Source organism: Tetrao urogallus, assembly GCF_951394365.1.
Source record: "Tetrao urogallus genome assembly, chromosome: 7".
In the NCBI taxonomy this organism is placed as follows: domain Eukaryota; kingdom Metazoa; phylum Chordata; class Aves; order Galliformes; family Phasianidae; genus Tetrao; species Tetrao urogallus.
Genome location: NC_136820.1, coordinates 10,806,728 through 10,829,598, shown reverse-complemented (window position 1 = coordinate 10,829,598; position 22,871 = coordinate 10,806,728). Strand labels below are relative to the sequence as shown.

Genomic DNA, 22,871 nt, shown 5'->3' with positions numbered 1-22,871 from the left:
AAACATCTTTAACAAAAGAAGTGATTAAGAAGTGCTTTTAACAGGGTGGTGTAGGACACTGATAACTGATTTTATCATCCCCTTTATAGTTTTTAAAGTCCATTCTATTCCATGATCTGGAAACAGTCCTTGAAAACTTCATTATAGCATCATTTATTTATTACAAATATTTACATACTATATATTAGTGCAACTTTTATTTCCATACTTTAACAATTCCATCCCTTGATGCAGTTACTATAAACCCTTGAGTGGTCTGGAAAGTTGCAATATCTGTGATAATATCATGATGTCCAACTGGGAGAGACTCCGGACCCTTCCGAGGGGTCTCATCAGTGGGCCCCAGTTTTTGCTTGTTTTGAATTTCCTATGCAAAACAAAAAGAAAAAAAAAAAAGAAAAAAGTGAAAAGAAAATATTGACAGAAAGGTGAGCACTGACCCCCATGACAGTTTTCCAAGTTGTGAAGACCAAAAAAAAGTTACCTTTAGACAAACAAAAACTCCCACCCTTTGATGGTTGGCTTATAGTTATTTCTTGGTTCATTTCTTTTCATCACGCAAAACCTCTTTCTTGCTTTGAACTGACTTAACAGCTGATTTGGAAAATCACCATTGTTCCCCATATTTATTTTAATGACATACAAACTAGTACGATTTAACATTCCTATAGGGAAAAAGAAGCTACAGTAACACACACATCTTAACATTCCAAGGGTTTTATAAAAACTGGTTCAAAGCCGTGGCTTCTGCATCAGGTATTATCGGGTAAGTCTAATTCTGTCAAAAATAACTGACATTTTCTCTTTTAAAGTGACTTCTTTCTAGCTACGTCAAAACACTGTGCTGATACCATCTGTAAGAAGTGAGATAGTTGCAAAGAAAGCTGTTGTGCAGTTAATGTAGCCCACAGGGCCATCATAAAAGCAAGCTGAACAGGTTATCAAACAAAGCAAAATACCTGAACCACCTCTGTGCCCTCAATTATCTTCCTGTAGTACGACACAGACGGGCAATTAGAACTTCCAGCAACAATGTAAGATCTCTCAGGGTAGGCTAGATCCCAAAACCTAAACACAAAGAAACACAATAAAACTATTGGTTTTTTTTTTGTTTTTTTTTTTTTTTCTTTAAATCAGCTGAACATGGCTGCTTAAAGCGTGTCTTGCTCTTGTGGTGAAAATGAGTACAACTACTACATGCTTTGTGTACTTAGTGGATGAAAGAAGCAGAGGAGTCAATATTCATAGCAAGCTTTTACACAAGTCATTTTTGGGGGTTTATTTCTGCTATGCTGCCTACCAAGAACTGTACAAAACAGTACACGTTGCATTTCAGAAAAGCAGAAGTTTGCACTAATTTTGGTGAGAACAATTCTTTCTGCTGGCTGATTGTTTAGACTTCTTAGAGCTTACTCTTGCAATGGTTGGCAAAACTTAATGCACAGGCAAGGATAGAAGGGAGATCATCAAACAATGTTGTTAGATTTATTACCTTATTTTCATGTCTGAGCCTGCTGTCAGTAATATGGGGTTACCAGATGCTGGACTGCAGTATATTCCATGGATGCTGTTAGGAGAAGGCTAGTAGGAAAAAGAGGTATTTATTAAGAAGTACTATCACAAGTTGTTGTGGTGCTTGATGACGGGAGTGCATTCTTAATCACATTTATACATCCCATTTCGAAATGCTTGTAACTTGGTTTTAGTTATTTTATTAATAGGCCACATCTAAGAATATTAAGGTAAAGTGCTTCCTTTTGTTTCTTGTGGCTCACAGAACAACACTACAGATTAAACTCTCCAAGATCCCAAACAATTCTCGATGGCAAATAAGAGAGTTTATTCATCAGAGAATCAAGCAGGTGAAATTGGTTGAGAAGCACATGAACTCTCAAACTTTTATGGCATGAAGGCATTAAGGAAGGCACACACAGCAGAAAACAAATCACAAAGTTTCCTATTTGACTTTGCAAAGTAAGTGATCAAATAAAGTGAACCTGACAAACTTGTAGCACATACAAATTCTTGTATAGGTAGATTCCAGATCTGCATTTGCAAAATTTATAGAAGATGCAGTTATCTGCTATTATATCCCAGATTGCTCCTTTCCAAGTAACTCCTGGGAGTGGAGTTCCATTCTTTAAGCTAACAGTTAAGTGTAGCAATGGCATTGTATTATGAAAGGAATGTGTGAAAGAACAGATGCTTATGGAGTACCCACATTCCCAGACGCTGCAAGTAAAAGTACGTACAAGATGCCATACCATGAATTTTAGCTTCATTAAGACCTTTCCAGGCTTGCCTGGTTGACAGGTTTTGTGAGAATATGACTGGATACATTCCACATGCAGTGGAAGATACCAGTGAAGATTGACGTTACGCTACTTTTTTACTGAAGGAATTTAGTTTTGACAGCAAAACCATTACAGTGCCAAAATAAATACCAGAGTATGTTCCTGGTGGCAAACTGTCAAGGCCACAGAGACATGTAACTACTGATTCACAGCATGAAGGCTGAGATTGTTCTGGACCAGCTACAGAACAGAAGCAGGAAGAGAAAAAGACCAGACCTGCAGTTCTGAAAGAGGCGGTGCGCTGCTGGCCCACAAAGTGAAGCGTCGATCACCAGTTTCCATATCCCACATGGAGACTTCATTATTGCCTTGAACAGCTACAGGAAAGATAATGCCAGTGCATACAAATAAAACGTGTGGCATTGGTTCTCACTTGTCACTCTAATGACATGGCATAGAGGGTATGACATAGAGACACTCTTTACTTGCTCCCCGAAGCAGCTGTTAGTCTTGCTTTATCAGCCATGCATGTGTTTTGCTGTTTTTATCCCTTGATAGCAGCTTCAGTAAAGTACCTCACTCGTGAGAATTCAGAATCCTGCTTTAATCTTCCACCCTCTTTAAAAAGGATTAAAACCTCATAATTTTCTCCCTCGATAACTTCTCATGCTTCTTTAGGAGCAATGGATGGTCTGCCTGTTTGGCACTGTCATCAGTGACTTTAGAAATTATTCATGGGCAACTAAGACAGCAAATCCAAAGTTATCAAATTCAGTAGCTACAATGACATTTCACACCCATATTTAAGGTAGATGGGCAAAGAATTCTGTTAAAGAGAATGTTTACATGTTTGGCATCAACCTTGCAGGCAAGAATTTTTCAATACAATTTTAAAATAATGAATTTTGTCACCAATTTATTCTTTATCAGGGAAGAAAAACTAAGAAGCACAGAGAACATTCATTTATTTGCACGGCTTTTAAATAAATTTGGTTTGGTCCCAGCGTGGTTCATTGCTGAAAGAATTAGTCAAACCTAAGAAGCAAGTTTAGGTAAAATAGGAAACTTATTTATGAATTCATTTTATAGCAACTTTATCAACCTAATTATTGCAGTATTAATTTATACTACTTGTCTTTTTTAGAATATCTTCCTGACGTGAACACATAGAAGTACTTTCCAGTATGAGCACAGCATATGACAGTGGTATGTGCAGTGAGAACGAAGCAGCTGTGAGCACACCAGATGAGGACTCTTGTAGGATTTTTGAAAACTCTAACCCAAGGAGCAGCCGGGTCGGAATTAAGTGGGGACTGGACATGGAACAACCTTTTAGTCTCTGCTCTACATGGGCACTGAATGCAGTGGCAGAATTCCCATCAACTTCAATGTATGTCATAATTCTGGGTTTTGTCTTATATAACATTTTGTCTACAAAAATTGATATGCTAGCACATAGGGAGGGACAATCATGAGAGTGATGCTCCAGAAAATAAGAACTGCAAAAGCTGTCGTTTTCATAGTGGCTCATTACTAGATTTTGTTTTTTACCTCTTTCCTTTTTTACATTTAGAAAGCTAAGAAGGGCACAGTGGTAGAATACAAGCATGAGCTTTCCCTTTTTCCTTTCCCCAAGCAAAGCACAAGAAAAACTACAATGGAAGAAAATATAAATGAAAACAAACAGAAAGAACAACCGTAAAGCAGGGCTTGAAGCAAAAATTGAAACAGAAGCTTCTTTAATCACAGATTCTGACAACAGTGAGGTACGTTTAAGATATTTTACCTGCAATAACCCAAGACTGATAGACAGGATGCATGAGCAGACGTCTGATTCGGGCCTTGGAAGGATGAGAATGGCTGGAGATTGGTAACTGAAATCTCATGTCCCAGCATGCCATGGTGCCATTGCTTGTGCCTGGTGAGAGATAGCTGTCCACAGTCAGACGGACAGTTACAAGGGTCTTTGTCCATATCCTTGTGCTCTATTTCTAGGAGGTGGGACTTCAAGTAATTACAGGACAGACTGCTTCCCACAAATATATCAGGAGGTTATTTTCTCCCCTTGTTTGAAAAATGGCATATTCTAGTCAATCAGATGAAGCAAAAGCTTGAGCTATAGTTATTGTAAAGGAAAAAATCAAAGTGGGGAAACAAAAAACAACTAATAAGAAATACACACTTACCAATACACAGCCAGCATTGGTGTATGTCCACAGCAAACGAAGTTATGAGGCCTAACTTCAAATCATGTTTCAGTGTCCAAGCATTGCTGTTAGATCGCAAATCCCATCCAACCAGAGATCCATTAACCGTAGCATAAGCCAGCACTGACTGGGCTCCTGAATTGAAGTGATGCATATCTACCACACAGCCATCATCCTTCAAATCCAAGGATCTGGGTTAAAAGAATTACACTGATTTAGAAACAGATAGTACTTTCAAGTTTAAGACTCCTTTCAATAGCTAATGAACTAACAGCATTGTCTTCTCCATGTTACTACTCAAGGGCTAGAAACAATTCTCCAGTCTTAGTCCAACACATGCTTACACTCTATCAACCTCTGTCTATAGCACCTGCAGGCCTTCTGTTGACAGCTCTTTGCAATGCTCTGTGTCTCTGTTTCATGTATTTCCCTCAGACTCGTGTTCTGTGTTTCTCAGATATTCACCTATCAGAGCCTACTGGCACGGACACACATCTCTTTTTTCCTCTCTGTTGCTGTACTGAGAGAACTGTGCTCAGTCACTCATTGTGTGTGACTGAGTATATGCCAGAAGGAAAACACATCTCTGGTTTGTAGTTTCCACCTCCTTTAGATTAAGCTTACTTCATTTATGAACTTAATCCCAAGCAGGAGAGGATGTTTAAAACAAAAAGTTACTTTTATTTAGAGCTGAAAAAAGTTTCTGAGAGAGCTGCTGGACGTGTCCCTCATTCAAACTGGAAGATTAAGCAATTGAATTGGTGCCGAATATTCAAAACTGCTTATATGGAAAGGCTAAAAAAAAGCAACGAAAAAACATTAAAACATCCAAACATTCCTCTAAATAGTATCCCATCCCTCATAACTTGGCCACATTACTGGTATTAAAAGCCTGGGAGACAAATTTGCAGGCCTGCAGCCAAACTATGCATTGTATGTGCATGTGAATGTCCATCAATGACTTCTAATAGAGTATTTATCAAGTTATTTTGGAGATTAACATTGTAATAGGGGAGGTAAGAAATGAGCAAACCCAGCATATAAATAAAAGAATTTAGAGATATTTAGATTTACTGACTGTTTCAAACTCATAATGAGTCCAGTGACACAGCAGATAGTGATAACCAAGAGCTCTAAATCCTCAATCCTGGGCTGTTGCCTTTCAGCACTTCTTTATGAAGCAGGATAAGACTATAGCCTTCTGTACAGCCTGGGATCAGCCAGCAGGAGCTTGGAGCAAACACAGCAAACACAGCAAGGCATACGCTAGCAGCTTGAGTTCTGCAGGGAGATTTAACTGCTGTAAGTACATACCTGCTTTGAATTGGTTGAATCTTAGGAGATTTAGGGAGCTTTGAAGCTTCAATACTAAGAAGCTGGATAGCACCGTTGTCTGAAGCTATGGCCAAGTAATGTGAGCCCTGGCAGAATGTAAGAGTCTTGACATGTCCTCCAATCCGAGAGTAGGTCAGAATTGACCTGAACGGTAAAAGGAGAGGGGGCAGAAAAAGAAGAAATGTATTTTGTGGCAATTTAAATAAGAATGACTTCTCTCAGACACCTATTTAAAACCAATGGCTCAAGAGACCTCTGAAAACAATGCTTTTTAAGAGTTTCAAGATTAGAAAGCAAAGCCTGAGTTGTTTCTGCAAGTTTAATCATCTATGTTTGAGCCTATGGGTTGTGACAGTCTCCAAGTGCAAAAGAACACATCTGTCTACCAGACAAAGAGAACATCAGTCTACCACATATCTCTATCAAAGCAGCATACTGTACTTACTGTTATTTAACTGACACTACAGTTCACTGCATCTGTATTTTGAGATACATCCTCTTCTCCCAAAAATAATTCTCACAGACTGTCAGCCCCAAACCACCCATCTGTGTTTCAGCCAACAACACGGCTTTCCTCATCAACTATCAGTGCATGAGACAGTTAATCATAAAGCTAATCTGTTCCAAGAAAACTCAGCTTTAAGCAATAGCACCAGAATGTTACTTACAGAAATGAAATCAAAAAGCCTGTAATTACTAATCTGAAGCAATCCTTTTGCTGTTTCAATTAGTTAAGGAAAGAACAAGATTTGCTTGCAAATACTGTCTATTTCTACTATCTTGTGTTTGTATGCCAAGAGAAACACCAGTCTGTATCAGTATGGAAATTTCCAACATAGCCACAAATGATTCATAGTTTTCTCCAAGCTCTACAGTGAAAAACAGACTAAAATAGCAGCTCCATGAGTTTTAAAGCTACCTGGTTGTAGTGGTTTTTCCTTCCATTTTTTGGCTGTTCCAGATTTTCACTGTGCCATCGTTAGAGCAAGTGGCAAAAATTGAATGTTCATCAGAGACCCTAATGCGGTTCACTGCAGATTTGTGTTCATGAAGGTGAGCTACCAACAATCCTTTGGGACGCCACCCTACAGGGAAAAACCAAATCACAAAGCTTGGCATTGATTTCGAAACCTAATGGGAAGATGAAGATTCCCCTGATCTCACCCACCAACAGGCATATTGGGAAATAGCCATTATAGCTTCAAAGCATAGAAGGCACTGAAAACATAGAATCACAGAATTGTTTGAGTTGGAAAGGACCTTTAAAGGTCATCTAGTCCAACTCCTCCAATGAATAGGGCACCTACAGCTACATCAGGGTGCTCAGAGCCCTGTCCAGCCTGACCTTGAGTGTCTTCAGGGATGGGGTACAGGTGATGCATTTTTAGAAAGGCTATTTGCTCAACTCTACTCTAAACCTTATTGGCAGAACCAGTTAAGTATTTTCTTTTAGATTAGTTCCATGTGCATTCAGTGAAATTACAAAGAGCCCTTTAAAACACATGGACATTGTAGAGAAGCTAGTGCAGAGATCACCTGTAATCAGGCAGATAATCTGCCACAGACTCTATTGTAAACATCCTGCTTCAGAAACCTCACTGGAGCAGAGAGCACACGCTGAGCTTGAGACTAGTCACTTGGGTCCATTACCAAAAAGGTAAAGATCTAGGTTCCAGATCCTCTTTCATAGGCAGGCAGATATTTTTCTAAGTAAGTGCTGTGGACAAAGAGCACACATTTCCTAAAATTTCCTGTTTTCCTAATGCTTTGCATTTTTTCCTCGAGATAATTAAGTTTTAACTCAAAACATTTTTCTTCTGTGCATCTGTCTATTGGCCGTGGTGGCCTGTGATTTACCTGGAGGTGGAGGCTTGCTCTCCCACTCAGCATTCTCCATCATCTGTTTGGCAATTCTTTCTGCATTACACTGCTCTCGCTTTTGCTGAATCAGCTGCTGCAGTTCAGTTTTGCAGGTGGTGATGCGTAACTGGTATGCAGATGGAGAAACTGTGCTGCTCAGTACCTGGACCGCTGGTTTCCTGGGTTGAACAACTGTTCCATCAGTTGCCTGTAAGAAGATGAGCACTTACAAATACATGCCTTACATATTACAAAGGTAAAGGCTTGCAGAAGTGATTAGTTTTAATCAAATATACAACGGCAACAATACTAGGGACAATTAACTTTGTATTTTAGAGCCATCATGACAAAAATTCAATCGAAAACATCTCTTTGGAAACAATTACAATATGCAAAAGTATTCATATAAGAGCACGGACTGGGCTCTGAGCAACCTGATGTAGCTATAGATGTCCCTGTTCATTCACAGGAGTTAGACTAGATGGCTTTTAGAGGTCTCTCACAACTCAAATGATTCTATGCAAAGACAGTGTTCTTCAGCAGTACCTGTGGGGAGGATGACAAAGTGGTGCAAATGCCAGCTGAGGACTCTGAACGAAGTGGTTTCCCAGCCTGGATAGCTTCCAGATCAGCAGTTTGCCCGTGTCCTTTGGGTATTGGCTGGGAGATGTTGGGTGGTTCCAGAGACCCAAACATGCTTTTCCATTCTTCATTTACATTTGAGTCTTGCTTTACATGTTTTCTAGCTATAAGGAGTTGGGAGATAGGGGAGGAAAGCAAAAAAAAAAGTAATGCAGTCATGGCAGCCCTCACTCATTACTTTCCGACTAGACGTGAGACCAATGTATACACACCAATTTATTATCTGCATGTAGTTAATGGAGAAAAACTACTGCTAGGTTGTTTATGTCAGCTGACAGGGCCGAACATGTGGCAAGTGTTCTGTTTACACTTACTAATCTTGCAGCTGACTCATGTAGTAATTAATTCCAATATCATGATTTTTTTCCATCTAGAAAGCTGCAAGAATCCACATGAAAAATTTTTCCTTGTGAGAGTTACTCATTTACTGGCTTAAGTCAGAAGTAAGTTGGTAATGGAACAGTAGATAAATTGTTGCAAATGATCAACTGTAGATTAAAGAATGCTATCTATAAAGAAGAAATAATTATTTTCACCATTCCTTTGGAGTCACTTAAAACTGTAAAAAACATACAGTGAAATGAAAACATGGGACTAATTAAATGGATGAAATTAGTGAAGAAAAGTTAAAGCCACGAAGACTTTATAGGCAAGAGTTCTAGGTGAAAGAAATCAGTCCAAACACTGACTCTACACACTAACTTTTAAATCCTGTCCACTCCTGACTCCACATGATGCACAAAAATGAAAAATCCTGTTCTTATGTATATGTCCCTTTAAAATTAGATGGAAACCACTTGCAGACAAGCCTCTTAATCCTGGAAATAAGATGGCAATATTACATGGCTTGCAGATATTTCTGTATCCCAAGTACTCTCACAAGCAAAATATTTCATCTTTCACTGTTGCAGAGAGCATCACCAAACCTCACGTTTCATATAGCAGCATGCTATCAAGAAACCATGCTAGGTTTCCTTATTGCTAATTCAGTGAGGGTGGCAATAATTATGTAGGATGAACTGCTGAGTAAATTAATTCTATCTAGATAGACTACAAAATATACCAACCACGTTTGTCATCAGGCTCCTGCTTTGTTTTAACCAGATCCACTTGTCTCCTGATTATTCCCAGAACTGACAAATCAATCACTCCTTTCTGAGTGCTGTCATGCAGGTGGCTCTGATCCACAATATTGGCTTTAGCTTTATTCGATTTTAACATAAAGTCTTTCAGTGCTAACAGTTTGTCTTCTTCTTCCTCAGTCATCCCCTACAGAGTAAGAGAAAATATATTATTGTTTTTTTGAAAAAGAAAATGCATCAAGGCATGCAGATGCAAGCAGTGGTAAAATTAAGTGACTGGCTCAGAAGCGAAGAGATGGAGCACATCCTCAAAACTCAAGACACCAGTCTATTACTTATTTGAAACTTTGGGCAAGTTCTTGTAGTTTTATCTTTCTTCCTCAGGTGAGGAAGAAAGGTGAGAGAAGAGCTGCATTTAATACTGGATCACCATCTGGTGCAATCTGCTTAACTGCCACCTAGGCTATGCCTACAGCCCACAGACACTGGGGTAAAAGAACACCACACACACTTGGCTGCAGTCCTTCCTCTTCCTGGTTCTCACTACTTCATGTGGTCGATTCTTACTGTTCCCCTTTTCACATACAAACTTCAAAACTTTTCACCTTCCTTTGGTTATTAATAACGCTGTTATTTGCATGTCTGCCTCTTTAACAAATGCACACTATTCTCTCCAGCACGTTACATAGCCTATGTTCTGCAACACTAATATATCGCGTCTGAAATCTAAGACACACCACTGAAATCTTCAAAAAGAAAATATATGTGGTGATTTCAGACATAAAGCTGCCCTATTTTCTAGAGATCTTTTAAGAATCTTCCATCGGCTCTGAACTCTTTGTCCAATAAACTCTACTGACCCTCAGACTGGGATCCTCTAAAAGCAGCAACCGCAAGATTGCTGCGGAGACATACAGAGCCCAAGAGCCTCAACCCTGACTTCCAAAGTACGAATGAAAAACAATCACTTGTGAAAGTAGCTTCTTCAGCAGCTGTGCAATGGCAGGGTCCTCTGGGGGTGGACAGTCTGGGAGAACACCATTCCTTTTCTTCTGACGCATCTGAAGGTGTCGGAAAAGACTTGTGATATCCTTTGATCTTAAGACATAATCAAATATGGAACGGCTGACAGGCTCTTTAAGCACACTTAGCAGGACTATTTCTTTATCTATCTGCAATTCAAAAAGAGAAATCAGTCAATGGGAAGAAAGATATCCATTAAATATGGGGAAATCTAGCATTAAAGTGCTGTAGGTATCATGTCTACTTTTTCCCCTAGCCTACAGGTTGGCAATTGGACAGCAGTGAATATTAATATAAAAACAAGCAAGCGGACAAATGAAAAAAATGACAACAACAACCAACCCAAACCAACTCTTGCTCTGAAGGCTTGTTTAAAAGCTACTTTCTGGCTCTGTCCTATTACCATAACAGGCTGCCCAGAGGAGTGCTGGAGTCACCATCCCTGAAGGTTTCCAGGAAAAGGGTAGATGTGGCATTGAGGGACATGGTTTAGTGGGCATGGTGAGGGGTTGATGGTTGACCTACACGATCTTTTCCAGCCTTAATGATTCTATGATTCTATGATTCTGTGATCCTGAGGACATGCTTTCAAGCTTACAGTAACGGTAAGTAAAAAAATCAATCACACTATGACATGAAATTATACATGACCGTGCCAATAATGTACATACAACTTCTAGATCTTTCCTTATGTTGGTTATATCAAATTTTCTCCATTTTCTTTCTGTTCCCCTAGCAGTCTCAGAACATTAAATTGACTGAGCTAAAAGGGATTAAAAATTCTACTACAAATACAATAATATTTCAGAACTGTCTTACATTTACCTTGTAAAAATACTTAATAGAAAAGCTCTTTCCCAGTATCAGATTACTGGCTTTTCTTCGATGTATACAACGTTATGTATACAACCATGTAATTAAGTAATCCTCAAAAGCATACTTAGAGAATAGCAAACAGTCACAAGAAACTAGTGAGTTCAGGCATCATTTAGAACCATTAAGTTTGGGGAAGTTTGTTCATTACTGTAACAGAAAACAACTTTCTGTTCTCACAGGTGGTGATTCAGTGTCTGTTTGTGTCCAGAGAACATCTGGACAAAAATTCTTGTACGCAGTTCAGCCTACTTGCAGACCTAACACTCCTTTGAGTTTATACATTTGTTTTAGTTCTTGATCTCTCCTGTTTCAAGACTAGGTTTGAAGATGCTGGTAGCAAGTAATTGGGCAATACTGATAAAACAGACCACCTAGTTACTGACCTTGAGTTCAATGGCCAAACCATTTTGGCCCAAAATTATGATATAAATATTTGTATAAAAGTTGGAATACTAAAAACAATGGAGTGGGATGGGGTTGTTCCTTCACAATGCCATAAGACCTCATTACTATAACTTGCTCCTCAAAGCAGACTATTTACATGAAAAATAAATTCAAAAGTAGTCTGATCCAACTCAATATGACTTGTATATTCTGTGTAGTGTTGCAAAGGAAAGCAAAGATTTATACAGTAGAGTGAGAAAATAAAGTACTAAATGAACAAGATAGACATCTATCAACCAGTGCAGTACTACTGCAGTAGCTATCTAGGAAGAGAAAGAAAAATATTATTTTAATTAAACTACCAACTGTGTGATTAAAAAAAACCCCAAGCATTAAATACACATTGCACACTTCAATGCAAGTACTGCAGCTGCTTCTTATCTACTTAAATACTTGAGAGATGAATTCTACAGGTCCTAAAGCTGTATGCAAAGATGTCCATGCAAACATTGCCAGCACCATGCAGGCCATTCCTAGACACAAGCTGAGCACTCTGCCCTTCGTCTTGGCAAAGCAATGAGAGTCTTGAATTGACAAATCACAAATGGCAATGGCCATTCATGTTTGCCAGCAGAGATAAAAAAAAAACAACAACCCAAAAAACTCTGCCCTTAAAAAAAAAGCAACAAAAAACAACAGAAAGAATGACACAGCAATTAATGTTCTTACAGCCAGCACCATGGCAACAACAGACCACAGAATTATGACTGGTCAGGGTATATTCACATTAATATTTGAAGCATTACCTGTATTATTGGTTGTGTGATAAAGGGATGGAGGTATGGCATTAGCTTGCAGTAGACATCAGCAATATTTAGATACTGTGCAACCACAGTGATAAATCCCACTGCACCATAACGTATCCAAAGATTAGGATGGCACAAGAAAGGTGCTGAAAGAAAATTACTGTTAGAGTTCAAATTAAAGAGGGGACCATCCTATAAAAGGCAGCCTGCAATGTCATTTCCTCCTCCTAGAACCAACCCCAACTTCAGCCTTTCCTCCAGCAGAGCACTACAATTGACACCTGAAATGAGAAAATTATTTTATCAACTTTACTGGGCCAGTGGTGCGGAGCTTCCTTGCTGTTGCCAGAAAGAATATTTTTACTATCTATTAATTTCACTTCTTTGCAAGTCTGGAGTTGACAACAAGGAGACTAACCCAAAAATAAATGCTAACCTTAATTTAGGCAGTTAAAGAAAATTGAAGTACCAAGGATTTGTTTTTAAGTAAATAGTTTATTCATTCCTTCTTCCCTACTCTTCCTTGAACAGTCACTATTTATACTGTGAGATAACTAATGTTCCCCTGTTGGATTCAGAAGTCCATCTCAATTACACGGGTTTTACAAAGTTGTAATCAAAGGACAGCATCCAGTCATGAGATATAAAACCACAGATCACCTGCCCCAGATTCTGAATGCTTTTGAAAAGCCATAAAAGATAAAGTCTCAAAAGACTAGCTGTTTGATATACAGCTAGCAAATTCTGGGCATGTCTAATTCGAGTAAACCCTAAAAGAGTACTACAGGTTTGCATACTGAACAGTTAGGCTATGAAACTTTATTAAGCTGGCCATGAAGCTTTCTGTAGTATGAAGTTTTCATTAATAGGAAAACAAGGTAACCGTCTGCATTCCAACTTACCAATATCACAAGCAAATTCATAAATGTGAGGCTTTTGCAAGAGCCCTAACTGGCACATACAAGTAAGAGCATTGAGGGCCTTATAAATGACAAATTCTTCTGCATCACTGAGTCCTTGCTGAAGCAGAGGCTTCAGTATCGAGGAGCTTTGCCAGCCAACGTAAGCAGCAACACCTGAAAATGTTAAAACAAACAACAAAGACATAAAAATCCAAAGTAACGCTTCTTTGCTTTTCCTCTCTGAAGTTTAAATTTCAGTCCAACAGTATACAGAGATTCAGTGAGCATTTTCCAAGAAAGTTATCAAAACAAGAAATACGTGCATTTACTGAGATAGCAATGCAGGAAGCAAATCTCAAGGCCTCAGTCTTACAAAACCCAGTACTCACACAGAAGTAAACGTGGAAGACACAATCTTTGTTAAAATTGATGGGAAAACAAAGTTAGACAAATATTCTGAAAGCTGTTTGACTAAAACCTATCTCTGTGGCTGCTGAAGTCCTCCCAGAGGTCAGGCACGGATGTAAACACACAGCAGGCCAGCACAAGTCTGAAACAGCGAGGCAAAAACAGCAGTGCTCCTAAGGGTGGGGATGCAGTGCCTGCATTTGTACCCATGGAAAGGGTAAATGAGCACTGATGAAAGAACGTTAGCAGGACTTTTGTCTTTTAATTTAGCAGCAATGGTTATTTGACGAGCATTCAGCTTCCTGAAAGGCTGAACTGGATACTGGACTAGTTATCAGCAAAGAACGTCTTTAAAATACATTTATTTACCTACTACAATAATTGCCAACAGTTGAAAAGAATCTTTTATAACAATCTTCTAAAACTTTTCCAGTCTGACATGGCCTCAAGATTTAGTTAGTTAGCTACTCTCTAATTCTTTACCACCACGAAGCCACCTAGCCCCTAGTTTCAAAAATAAATTCAATTTTAAAATATAATTCAAAAATCTCTGAAAGAAGCCAAGATTAAAAGTAAAATTAATGCTATCCCTTTGAAGCTTAAAAACTTAACCAAACTTAAACTTAAAACCAAAACTTAACAGCCACATCTCATCAGAAAGAAACTGCTTTCTTATTCTTTTCTTCTCCTTTCCCACACAACAACCAGCCAGTGTCCACATGAAACTGTCATCTGGGATTGCTTCCTTGGATTAGTAACCCATCTAATGTAATTAATCTCTGGCAACTGCCAGGGAGATGGACTTCACTGAAATTCTGATCCTTCCTTTTGCTTTATGTCCATCAAGCTGACACTGCTTCTTGCAAGCAACCAGGCAACTCCTCTGGTCATTCTCAAGAGAGAAAAGTTGTTTTTTCATCAAATAACTCAGGCTTATTGTTGCTGTTGTCATACACAGCACAGACAGGTAACTGTATCTGCTTCTAACCCAGTTACTGGGGATTGACAAATAGCACACAATTAGATGGCTTCCCATCACAGTCAAGTTTACACATTAAATAACTTCTTCACTTCTACTCTAATGTGGTAATCAGCACAAAATTTTTATCACACAAACAGGTTTATGGAGGAACGGGACCATGCACACATGGAAAGAGATGCATCTTCTAGATGGCTTGCAGAAATTTTAGCATATATTTGTCATAATTCAGTTTTTTCAATTAGCAGCTTCAGGAAAGATTTAAAAAAATAAAAAGTAAAAATAAACAATTAAAATTTTGTTGTTGATGTTAATCTAACTTGATCTTAGGTCTATCAGTCTCATTTGTAAGAAACAAAAAAAGCTACTTATGTTTACATGGTTTCTTCTTCCCTCCATAGAGAAACATTTACGCAACAATTCAGCACGTCACTTCCTAAAAATTACATACACCTTTAGAAGAAATGGCTTAGCAGTTTCCAAGATATGAAAAAATTATTCCGTTTGGCTGAAACCAAACCCTTACCCACAATGCTGTCAAAGAAAGCTCCTCGAAGATGCCAGTCATTCTTATCATTTAAGAAAGTGATCATATGAGATAGAAGAACGTCATTGGCTTTTTGACGTCCAAAAAATACACAGAGACGTGTTATTCCATTTTCCATTAGTGTTTGTTTCACAATATTTTCTGGGTCGCTCAGCAAAGTGACAACTTTCTGCTGGACCATTTCGTGCAAGGCTTGCAGCTCTGCAAGAGACAAAAGAGTGAACAATTAGATTGGTGAGAAATAGGCTGTGCACACGTACTGCATGTTGCTAAAGGAGTTAAACTGGTATCCTGAAAAACACCATAGAAAAACTTGCTAAGATAAATAATGCAACAGAATCTCAGCAATTCCAAGGACTGGCTTACGAAAAACTTCAGACTAAGCATGAGGGTAGTGGCAAAGTCAGACTACAGAAATGTGAGACAACATTGCCAGAGAAATGCAATTCTACATTTGTCTTAATTTCAGCTAAGATGATCCAACTCATTTTGTTTAAAAATGAAATGCAGATGTGAAAAAGCATCAGATGGGTCAGTGGCAATATTACTGTGTTAAAGGTGCTTCAAGACAACTCTGGTTTTAGGTGTCCATTTGACCATCAATTGTAAAATCTGTGAATCGACAAGAGCACGTTTTTATTTAGGGAGGTAGACTGGCTTAATTAAGGTCAGAGAGAAATAAACAATACTTGAAAACATGAGCACTTCCAACATTACGAATTCCTAGCAGTTGAGCTAACAATAGTGGCAAAAAAATGAAAGTGATCTCACCCCTTGCTTCTGTTCTGTGGTGCAACTGAGAAAAAAAATTCATTAAGTAGAAATAACAGTATCATTGATGCATAAGCTAATACTGAAACCTACAATGGAAATTCTCAAGCAAATTGCACAAAATTCAGATATTGCTATTCCAGCTTTGCAGGGGTAACTGCCGTTTGCCCACAGGCAGTCAGCTAATTTACTTTCCAAAACACTTTGTCAGTCACGTGGAAAAGTTGCCTTCTGGGTTCAAATTTCTCAGCCTTAGTTTCTGAAAGCATGAAAATAATAGAACCATTCAATTTTTTTTCTTCCTTGCATCACTACTTTCATGTCCCAGCTAGATGGGTAATACAGGACAGCGTTTCTTAGGAGCAGAGCCTGTAAGATGGACCTTCCTTTCTCTCATGCCTCAGCAACTGTGAGCGCCCGATGGCTTACATGAAGGAACTAAAAGGGATTTTTTTTAAAGTATCCTTCTGCAGCTATTTAAAATATAATTGAAGCATGTCTTTTTCGCTACCAAATGGTGTATGCATGAGAAATTCACCAATTAAAATCAGTTGTAGGTTCATGTACTTGCCCCAGAATAGATGTGTGTGTTTTTAACCACAAACTTCTCAGTTCAGAAAACTTGCTCAGTATTATTCAAGAAACATATGTATTACAAAAGGGATTGAAGCTGACACATAGTCCGCTTATTACTCACCCCTCCTTGCCAAGGGAAGGAAAAAAACCCACCAAACAACTCTGTGCAACAGTAACAATAGCACAGATGACCATATTACTGTCAGAGACACCCACATTTTTGGCATCTGCAGACAATAAACAAGAATAGCCAGGCACATGAACAGTTGGGGAAGAGAACGACTGAAAAATACAGTACTGTGACTATGCCAGAACTTGTCAGATTTTTCAAAGTTAAGCCAAGCACATCAATGGAAGTGGTATTTGGAACAGAGCTGACTTGTTGAAGGGACCACAAAGTTGGATATACAGTTAGCCAGCCTCAAATACCTTGAGAGCTTCTGGAGAACTGTGCTCATTTCTTTCTTCCTTTTTGTCTTTCATAGTGTTCACAAAGAGGCTCCAGTTTGTGACAGATACTAGCTGAGATAAGGCATTTTTTCCCATTTATAGGGAGGCTAAGTGACAACACAAAAAACAGTGCTACCTAGGAGCTCCGGTGTACAATTTGCTATTACAAAGAGGCCAGGTAAGTGGAAGTGACATTACCTGTATCATAGTTATCACTAGGGTGAGACATTTCATCCATTTCTTCTCCATTTGGTTCATTTTCCATATTTAGATTTTTCAGCTGGACTAACTCCAGAAATCTTAGAGCTGTTTCTGCCAACAAAGCTATGTTTTCTGCAAAGGAAAACATTTTGGTTTAGAATTGTTCTAATTTGCCAATTTACAGACTTCTGATGGTCCCCTTATGAGATATTAAAACCACTCGGAACACCAGTCAGGATGGGCAAATAGCACTGAAATGACACAGTATGTTACTTCAGGGACTTGTACCTGGTAGCTCTGCTGTGCTTAGGGACATATCCTGTCACAGTAAGACTGTGTAAATGAGTGGAAAAGTTGTAAGGATATCAAATGTAACTGCAACTAATTTTAGTCTTCTAAAGTAGCCCAAAATACCACCTTATCTCAGGTGGATGACTACGTAGCTTGATAGAACTGAAAGGCCAATTAATAACAACCCCAAACAACAACATGCCACTATGCCAGGATTTGTATCCTTGGGGTTACCCTTGAGGGCTGGGATCCAATTTGAAGACATTTGTCCCTTTGTCTATCCATGCCATTTGGCACCATCCTGCAGTGTTTGGAAGCTGCTGGAGTAACTCAGGCCATACGGGTCAGGCAATGGCTGGCACAAGAATAACCCTGCCAGGGCTTATGTCCCACTTAAGCAGCCATTCTGAGTCTCGGCCAAGACAACATCAACATGCCAATGGAAACTGCACACAGCCTGCATTAAATCCTGTAAGTCACCAGTCACACTGCTTCCAAAAGGTGTGTTAACATCACTGAACTCACGTATATATTTTTAAAGTCAGCCTGATATTCTTATTTATGTATTAGCTTATTGAAATTCAATTGCTTTCTTAAAAGAAAACTGTTTGAATTGAAGGCAGACTTAGCTAACCAGACTTAGCTATCTGGTTCGACTCACCATCTACACCATGCCTTTGACAATGAGCTCAATCAGTATAGTTAGTTTAAAAAAAAAAGCCACACAAATACATCACCTGGGACATTGTCAACTGAATTGTGCTTTTGTAAACAAAACGGTCAAAGCAAATAACAGTAAGAGGTAAATAGTAAATAAGAGTGTTGTTACAAAATTGCTTCCTGAACCACCACGATTCAAATATCTGAATAAACATACAAAGAAAACATCTCTGAAGGTATAAGCCAGACTATTACATAGCAGATAATCTCAGCCCTAAACACCAAATTTCATTCTGTGGGAAAGCAACTGAAATGTAACAACAAATTGATGCTTTACATATGTTTCATATTTACTAATTTCAGTTGGGCCACTCTAAGCAATCAATCTGAGCTAGCAAAATGTGAACTAAGGTAAATTAATTAAATCTGCAGAGGGTGGGCAGGCTCTGAAAGCCCTGTTCACATGCATATGTTAATACATGGTTGATAGGAGAAGTACTTTTACTTGTTATGTCCTTGTTTATCTAGAGAACAGAGGCAGGGCTACTTCCCTGAACAGCAGGCCCTAACCCCTTACCTTGGCTGTGAGCACACAAAACAGTGAAAGAAGAACATTAAAAAGAGGATTTGGAGTTTTGATGGATTTCTGCTTACCAGCATATGCAAGTCTGACGATAGTGGCTTCATCCTGGGCCAAGTGTGCAATGCCTGGCAGGATATACTCTGGGTAAATGTTAATATCATTGCGTGGCACCTCTTTGACGAGAGCAAGAACTTTAGTTAGTGTCCTCACTGATTCTGCCCTCACTCTGGGCACAGAGTCGTTGCTGAAATGTAACAGATAAGGAGTAATACGATCCAGAAGAATCTCAACACTTAATCTTGGTGCTAAATGAAGAATCAGCTCCAAAGCAGCCAGTTTTGAGTCACAGTATTTGAGAGTCTGTAAACAGGAAGTTATCACTGACACTAGGATAACCAGCCCATTCTCTTTGGTCTCTCCCTCGGCTTTCTCTGTGCGATCATGGCCACAGAGATTGTGAATGATGTTGTCCAGATCTTTACGTATGACCAATATACGCTCATCTGCTGATACAAATGTTTCCTTGGCAAACTGGGCCATATAAGGCTGAAGGAAAGTGTAAAATATTTCAGGAAACGCATTGTTACGTTGCTGTTTCAAGTAATCTTCAGCTGCTAAACGTTTATCTGGCTCCCGATGGACCATCTGAGTGACCTTGAGAAAGGCAGAAGAAGGAGGGAGCAGGAGAGAAAGATTAATGGTTTAGACATTCATAATGCAAAAAAAAAAAAAACAACAACCCAAACTCACAGTCAAAATCACCAAGCAATTTGTCACAAAAGGAGGTGAAATAAACTACACACAGACCACAGAAATGGCTCTGATGCTGCAGCCCACCCTTACCAGCTCTCTGATACTGCAGTCTTCAATTTTGTTTAGGACTTGATCAGGGGAGAAGAGGCCATTTCTGTAAGCCAGAAGCTGAGATAAATCAAACAAGGGGACACCTTCTGTGAACAGCTCTGCTATTACACAGCCTGGGGGGAAAAAAAAAGTCAAAGATGTGAGGGAACTGCAAACAGAAATTTTGTTTTCTGTACAGATAAAAACAGATCCTATGTGAACCTTAGCTTGATTAAAAACAAGGCTAATGAGCTGACTAATTAACTTGTGGAAAAGGGTAGCATCTCCATCTCCAAAAACTGGCTTTTGCCTCCCAGGTATTTTGCCTCTGAAATGCCTCTCAGGCATTCTGTTTCAAACATGCCAACAGCAAAGAATTTTGCAATTAGGAAACATGAGGTACTGATTTCAACCACCTGCCAAATGGAAAATATATCAGAAAATGAACCCACATCACCGTTACATGGAAGAGTGCCAGTAAATCAAGCATGGGCCAAGCAAGAGGTCAAAGTAAGAAGAACAGTAATGCTAAGGGCAGCATACATTCACTCAAACAAGTTCCTAAGAACAGTGAGAAATAAGAAGATTGGCAGGCACAGCACCCTGTTGTGTGTATGATGCATGCTCTCTTCAAAGGCTTGTGTCCCGTTCCTGCAGCTTGCTTTCCGTGGTTAGGATCTTGTCCTGTCAGTGGAGCAGCCTGGAAACTTGGCTGGTGAAAGCGAAGTAACCATTACTTCAACTTTCAGGTTTTAATTATTTTTTTTCTAACAGGCCAAACATATGACTCAAAACAATCCTGTGACTCAGGACAGGCTCCCACAGCAGGACTCTATCAAGAATTTCTGAGTGGAACCATGACAGGAGCTTACTGAGTTATCCAACTTCCTGCTTTTGGGAAAAATATAATGACAAGGAGATTCTGAAGCTAATATTGCCAAATTGTGCTGGAAAGCAGCTCTGTTCCCAAGCAGTCAGATCTTAAGTGTGCCACTGACTGACTGGCTCCTCCTCTGGTCCCATGAAGCATACACTGCATCCCCAGGACCTCAATCACCTGATGATCACAGTCTGTGACCTATTGAGCCACCTCTTTTCCAGGGCAGAGATAAGTTGTAACAGAATGGTGCCTGACTGCGCTCCTCAGATAACATGGGGATGCCTTTTCAGTCATGCAGCTTACTCTATTGTGCCTGTACTTTTTCTGTGACTGAAAGATTTAGAGACCAATTCTAATGCTTAAGGTAAGCAATTTTTTTCCACAAGCTGTTCTCCAGGCCTGCTGTAATAAAAAAGCAAAAGATAAAAAGTAAAAAGAACAAACAAACAAAAAAAATAACAAGCTTCTTTGCACCCCTGACCAGCAATCATGAAGGCCACACGGATCTCTCTCAGTACCTGCAGAAAAGATGTCCATTGCACGTTTTAACTCCCCCCTTGTTCGCTGGTTGCTGTTGGCCAGGTCTACTAGAGGAGTGGAGGGATCTCGCATGTTTTCCAGCTCTGTGGCAAACATGCTGCCATCGACAAAGCGCTCGGGAGCGATGTAGCACGTCCTCCTCCGCGACGTGTCGAAGAAATAGTTGAAGTCAGCAGGGTTGTCTTCAGGAAGATACGTTGGCTTAAAACTGGCAAAGTCCGTCAGAAGAACCCAGTTCCAGCTGGTCACCATGATGTTTTCAGTCTTAATGTCCCCGTGGCGGACTCCAGATTTGTGCGCTTGGTCCACCGCCGTCAGGATCTGGAAAGCGATCCACCTCTTCTCGATGTTATTGAGGAACGGCCTCGTGCTGATCCGATCGTACAGGTTGTCCCGCACGTACTGCCTGAAGAGCATGGCGGCCTTCTCGGACAAGGTCGCTTTCTGGAAGGGGAGGCAGTTCTGTGCCGAGTGCAGCCGGATCTTCAGCTCCTCCAGCTCCTGCTTGTAGCTCGTCAGGGGCAGGGTCGGGTCCTGGATGGCAAACACCTTCACCACCACCAGCCCCTCCCGGTGCTTGGCTCGGGCCACCTTGAAGAAGCGGGTGCTCCCCAGGCTTTTGTCATACTCGAAGTCGTGGATGTCAGAGAAATAGCTGTCCACCGAGAGGATCTGCGACGGGGCGATGCCAGCCAGCTGGTTCCCCATGGCGGCCCCTCCTGCAGCGACGGGCGGCACCCGTCCACCTCGGGAAAAAGACAACGAACGTTTCAACCCGGATAGGCTCGGCCCGACCGCGATCTACCCCCTTTCCCGCGCAGCCTCCGCTTCCCCCAGGCCGCGGTCCCGCGAGGGCCCCGTCGCCGCCACTCCCGCCCCTTTCTGGGCTCCCCCACCGGCCCCGGCTTCGGGCGGCCCCGCGGCCCCTCGTGGCGCTCACCGGCCAGGCCCGGCCCGGCGCAGCCCGCCCGGCCTGGCAGAGCCGGGACACCCCCGGCCGCGGGATGCAGCGAGGCGGGACTGAGAGCGGCGGAACCGGCACCATGAGCGGGGCGGGGACGGGGCGGTGCCGTGAGCTCACATCCTGCGCCGGCATGTCGGCCTGGGGTCGGGGAGCTTCTCGGCGTTGACCTGGGGGTAGCTTTTTCTTATCCCCGTTATCAGAGACTCCCCCACCATGCCCACTGAGCACAGCCCTCAGTGCCACATCCACACGGTTCTTCAACACCTCCAGGGACGGTGACTGCACCACCTCCCTGGGCGGCCTGTGCCACTGCATCACTGCTCTTTCTCAGAAGAAATTCTTCCTCATATCCAACCTGAACCTCTGCTGGTGCAACTTAACTCCCATCCCAACACTGTTACCTGGGAGCAGAGGCCGACCCCCACCTCACCACACCTCCTTTCAGGCAGCTGTAGAGAGCGATCATGTCTCCCCTGAGCCTTCTCTTCTCCAGACTGAACAATCCCAGCTCCCTCAGCTGCTCCCCATAAAATTCGTGCTTCAGGCCCCTCACAGCTTTGCTACCCTTCTCTGAATGCACTCCAGGGCCTCGATGTCTTTCTTGCAGCAAGGGCTCAAAACAGCACAGCACTCAGCAGTGCGGAGAACAGAGGGACGATCACCTCCCTGCTCCTGTGGCTGCACTGTTTCTGGTAAGTAAGCCAGGATGCTGTAGGCCTTCTTGGCCACCTGTGCACACTGCTGGCTTATGTGCAGCTATCTGCTCA

The 22,871-nt window shown here is 40.8% G+C and overlaps 1 protein-coding gene across 1 annotated transcript; it reads right to left on the bottom strand.

Annotated features, from left to right (window-relative positions):
* Positions 1-196: 196 nt before the first annotated feature.
* On the bottom strand, positions 197-21,848 carry PIK3R4 (phosphoinositide-3-kinase regulatory subunit 4; the record flags this gene model as incomplete). The annotated part of the gene is given in 19 exon segments (XM_079538566.1): positions 197-367; positions 960-1,068; positions 1,493-1,581; positions 2,571-2,671; positions 4,081-4,212; positions 4,481-4,692; positions 5,816-5,980; positions 6,756-6,921; positions 7,694-7,904; positions 8,243-8,437; positions 9,404-9,607; positions 10,389-10,592; positions 12,510-12,655; positions 13,412-13,585; positions 15,325-15,546; positions 17,341-17,475; positions 18,949-19,531; positions 19,721-19,854; positions 21,119-21,848. Coding segments are annotated over 19 exon segments (4,083 nt in total).
* Positions 21,849-22,871: the final 1,023 nt, after the last annotated feature.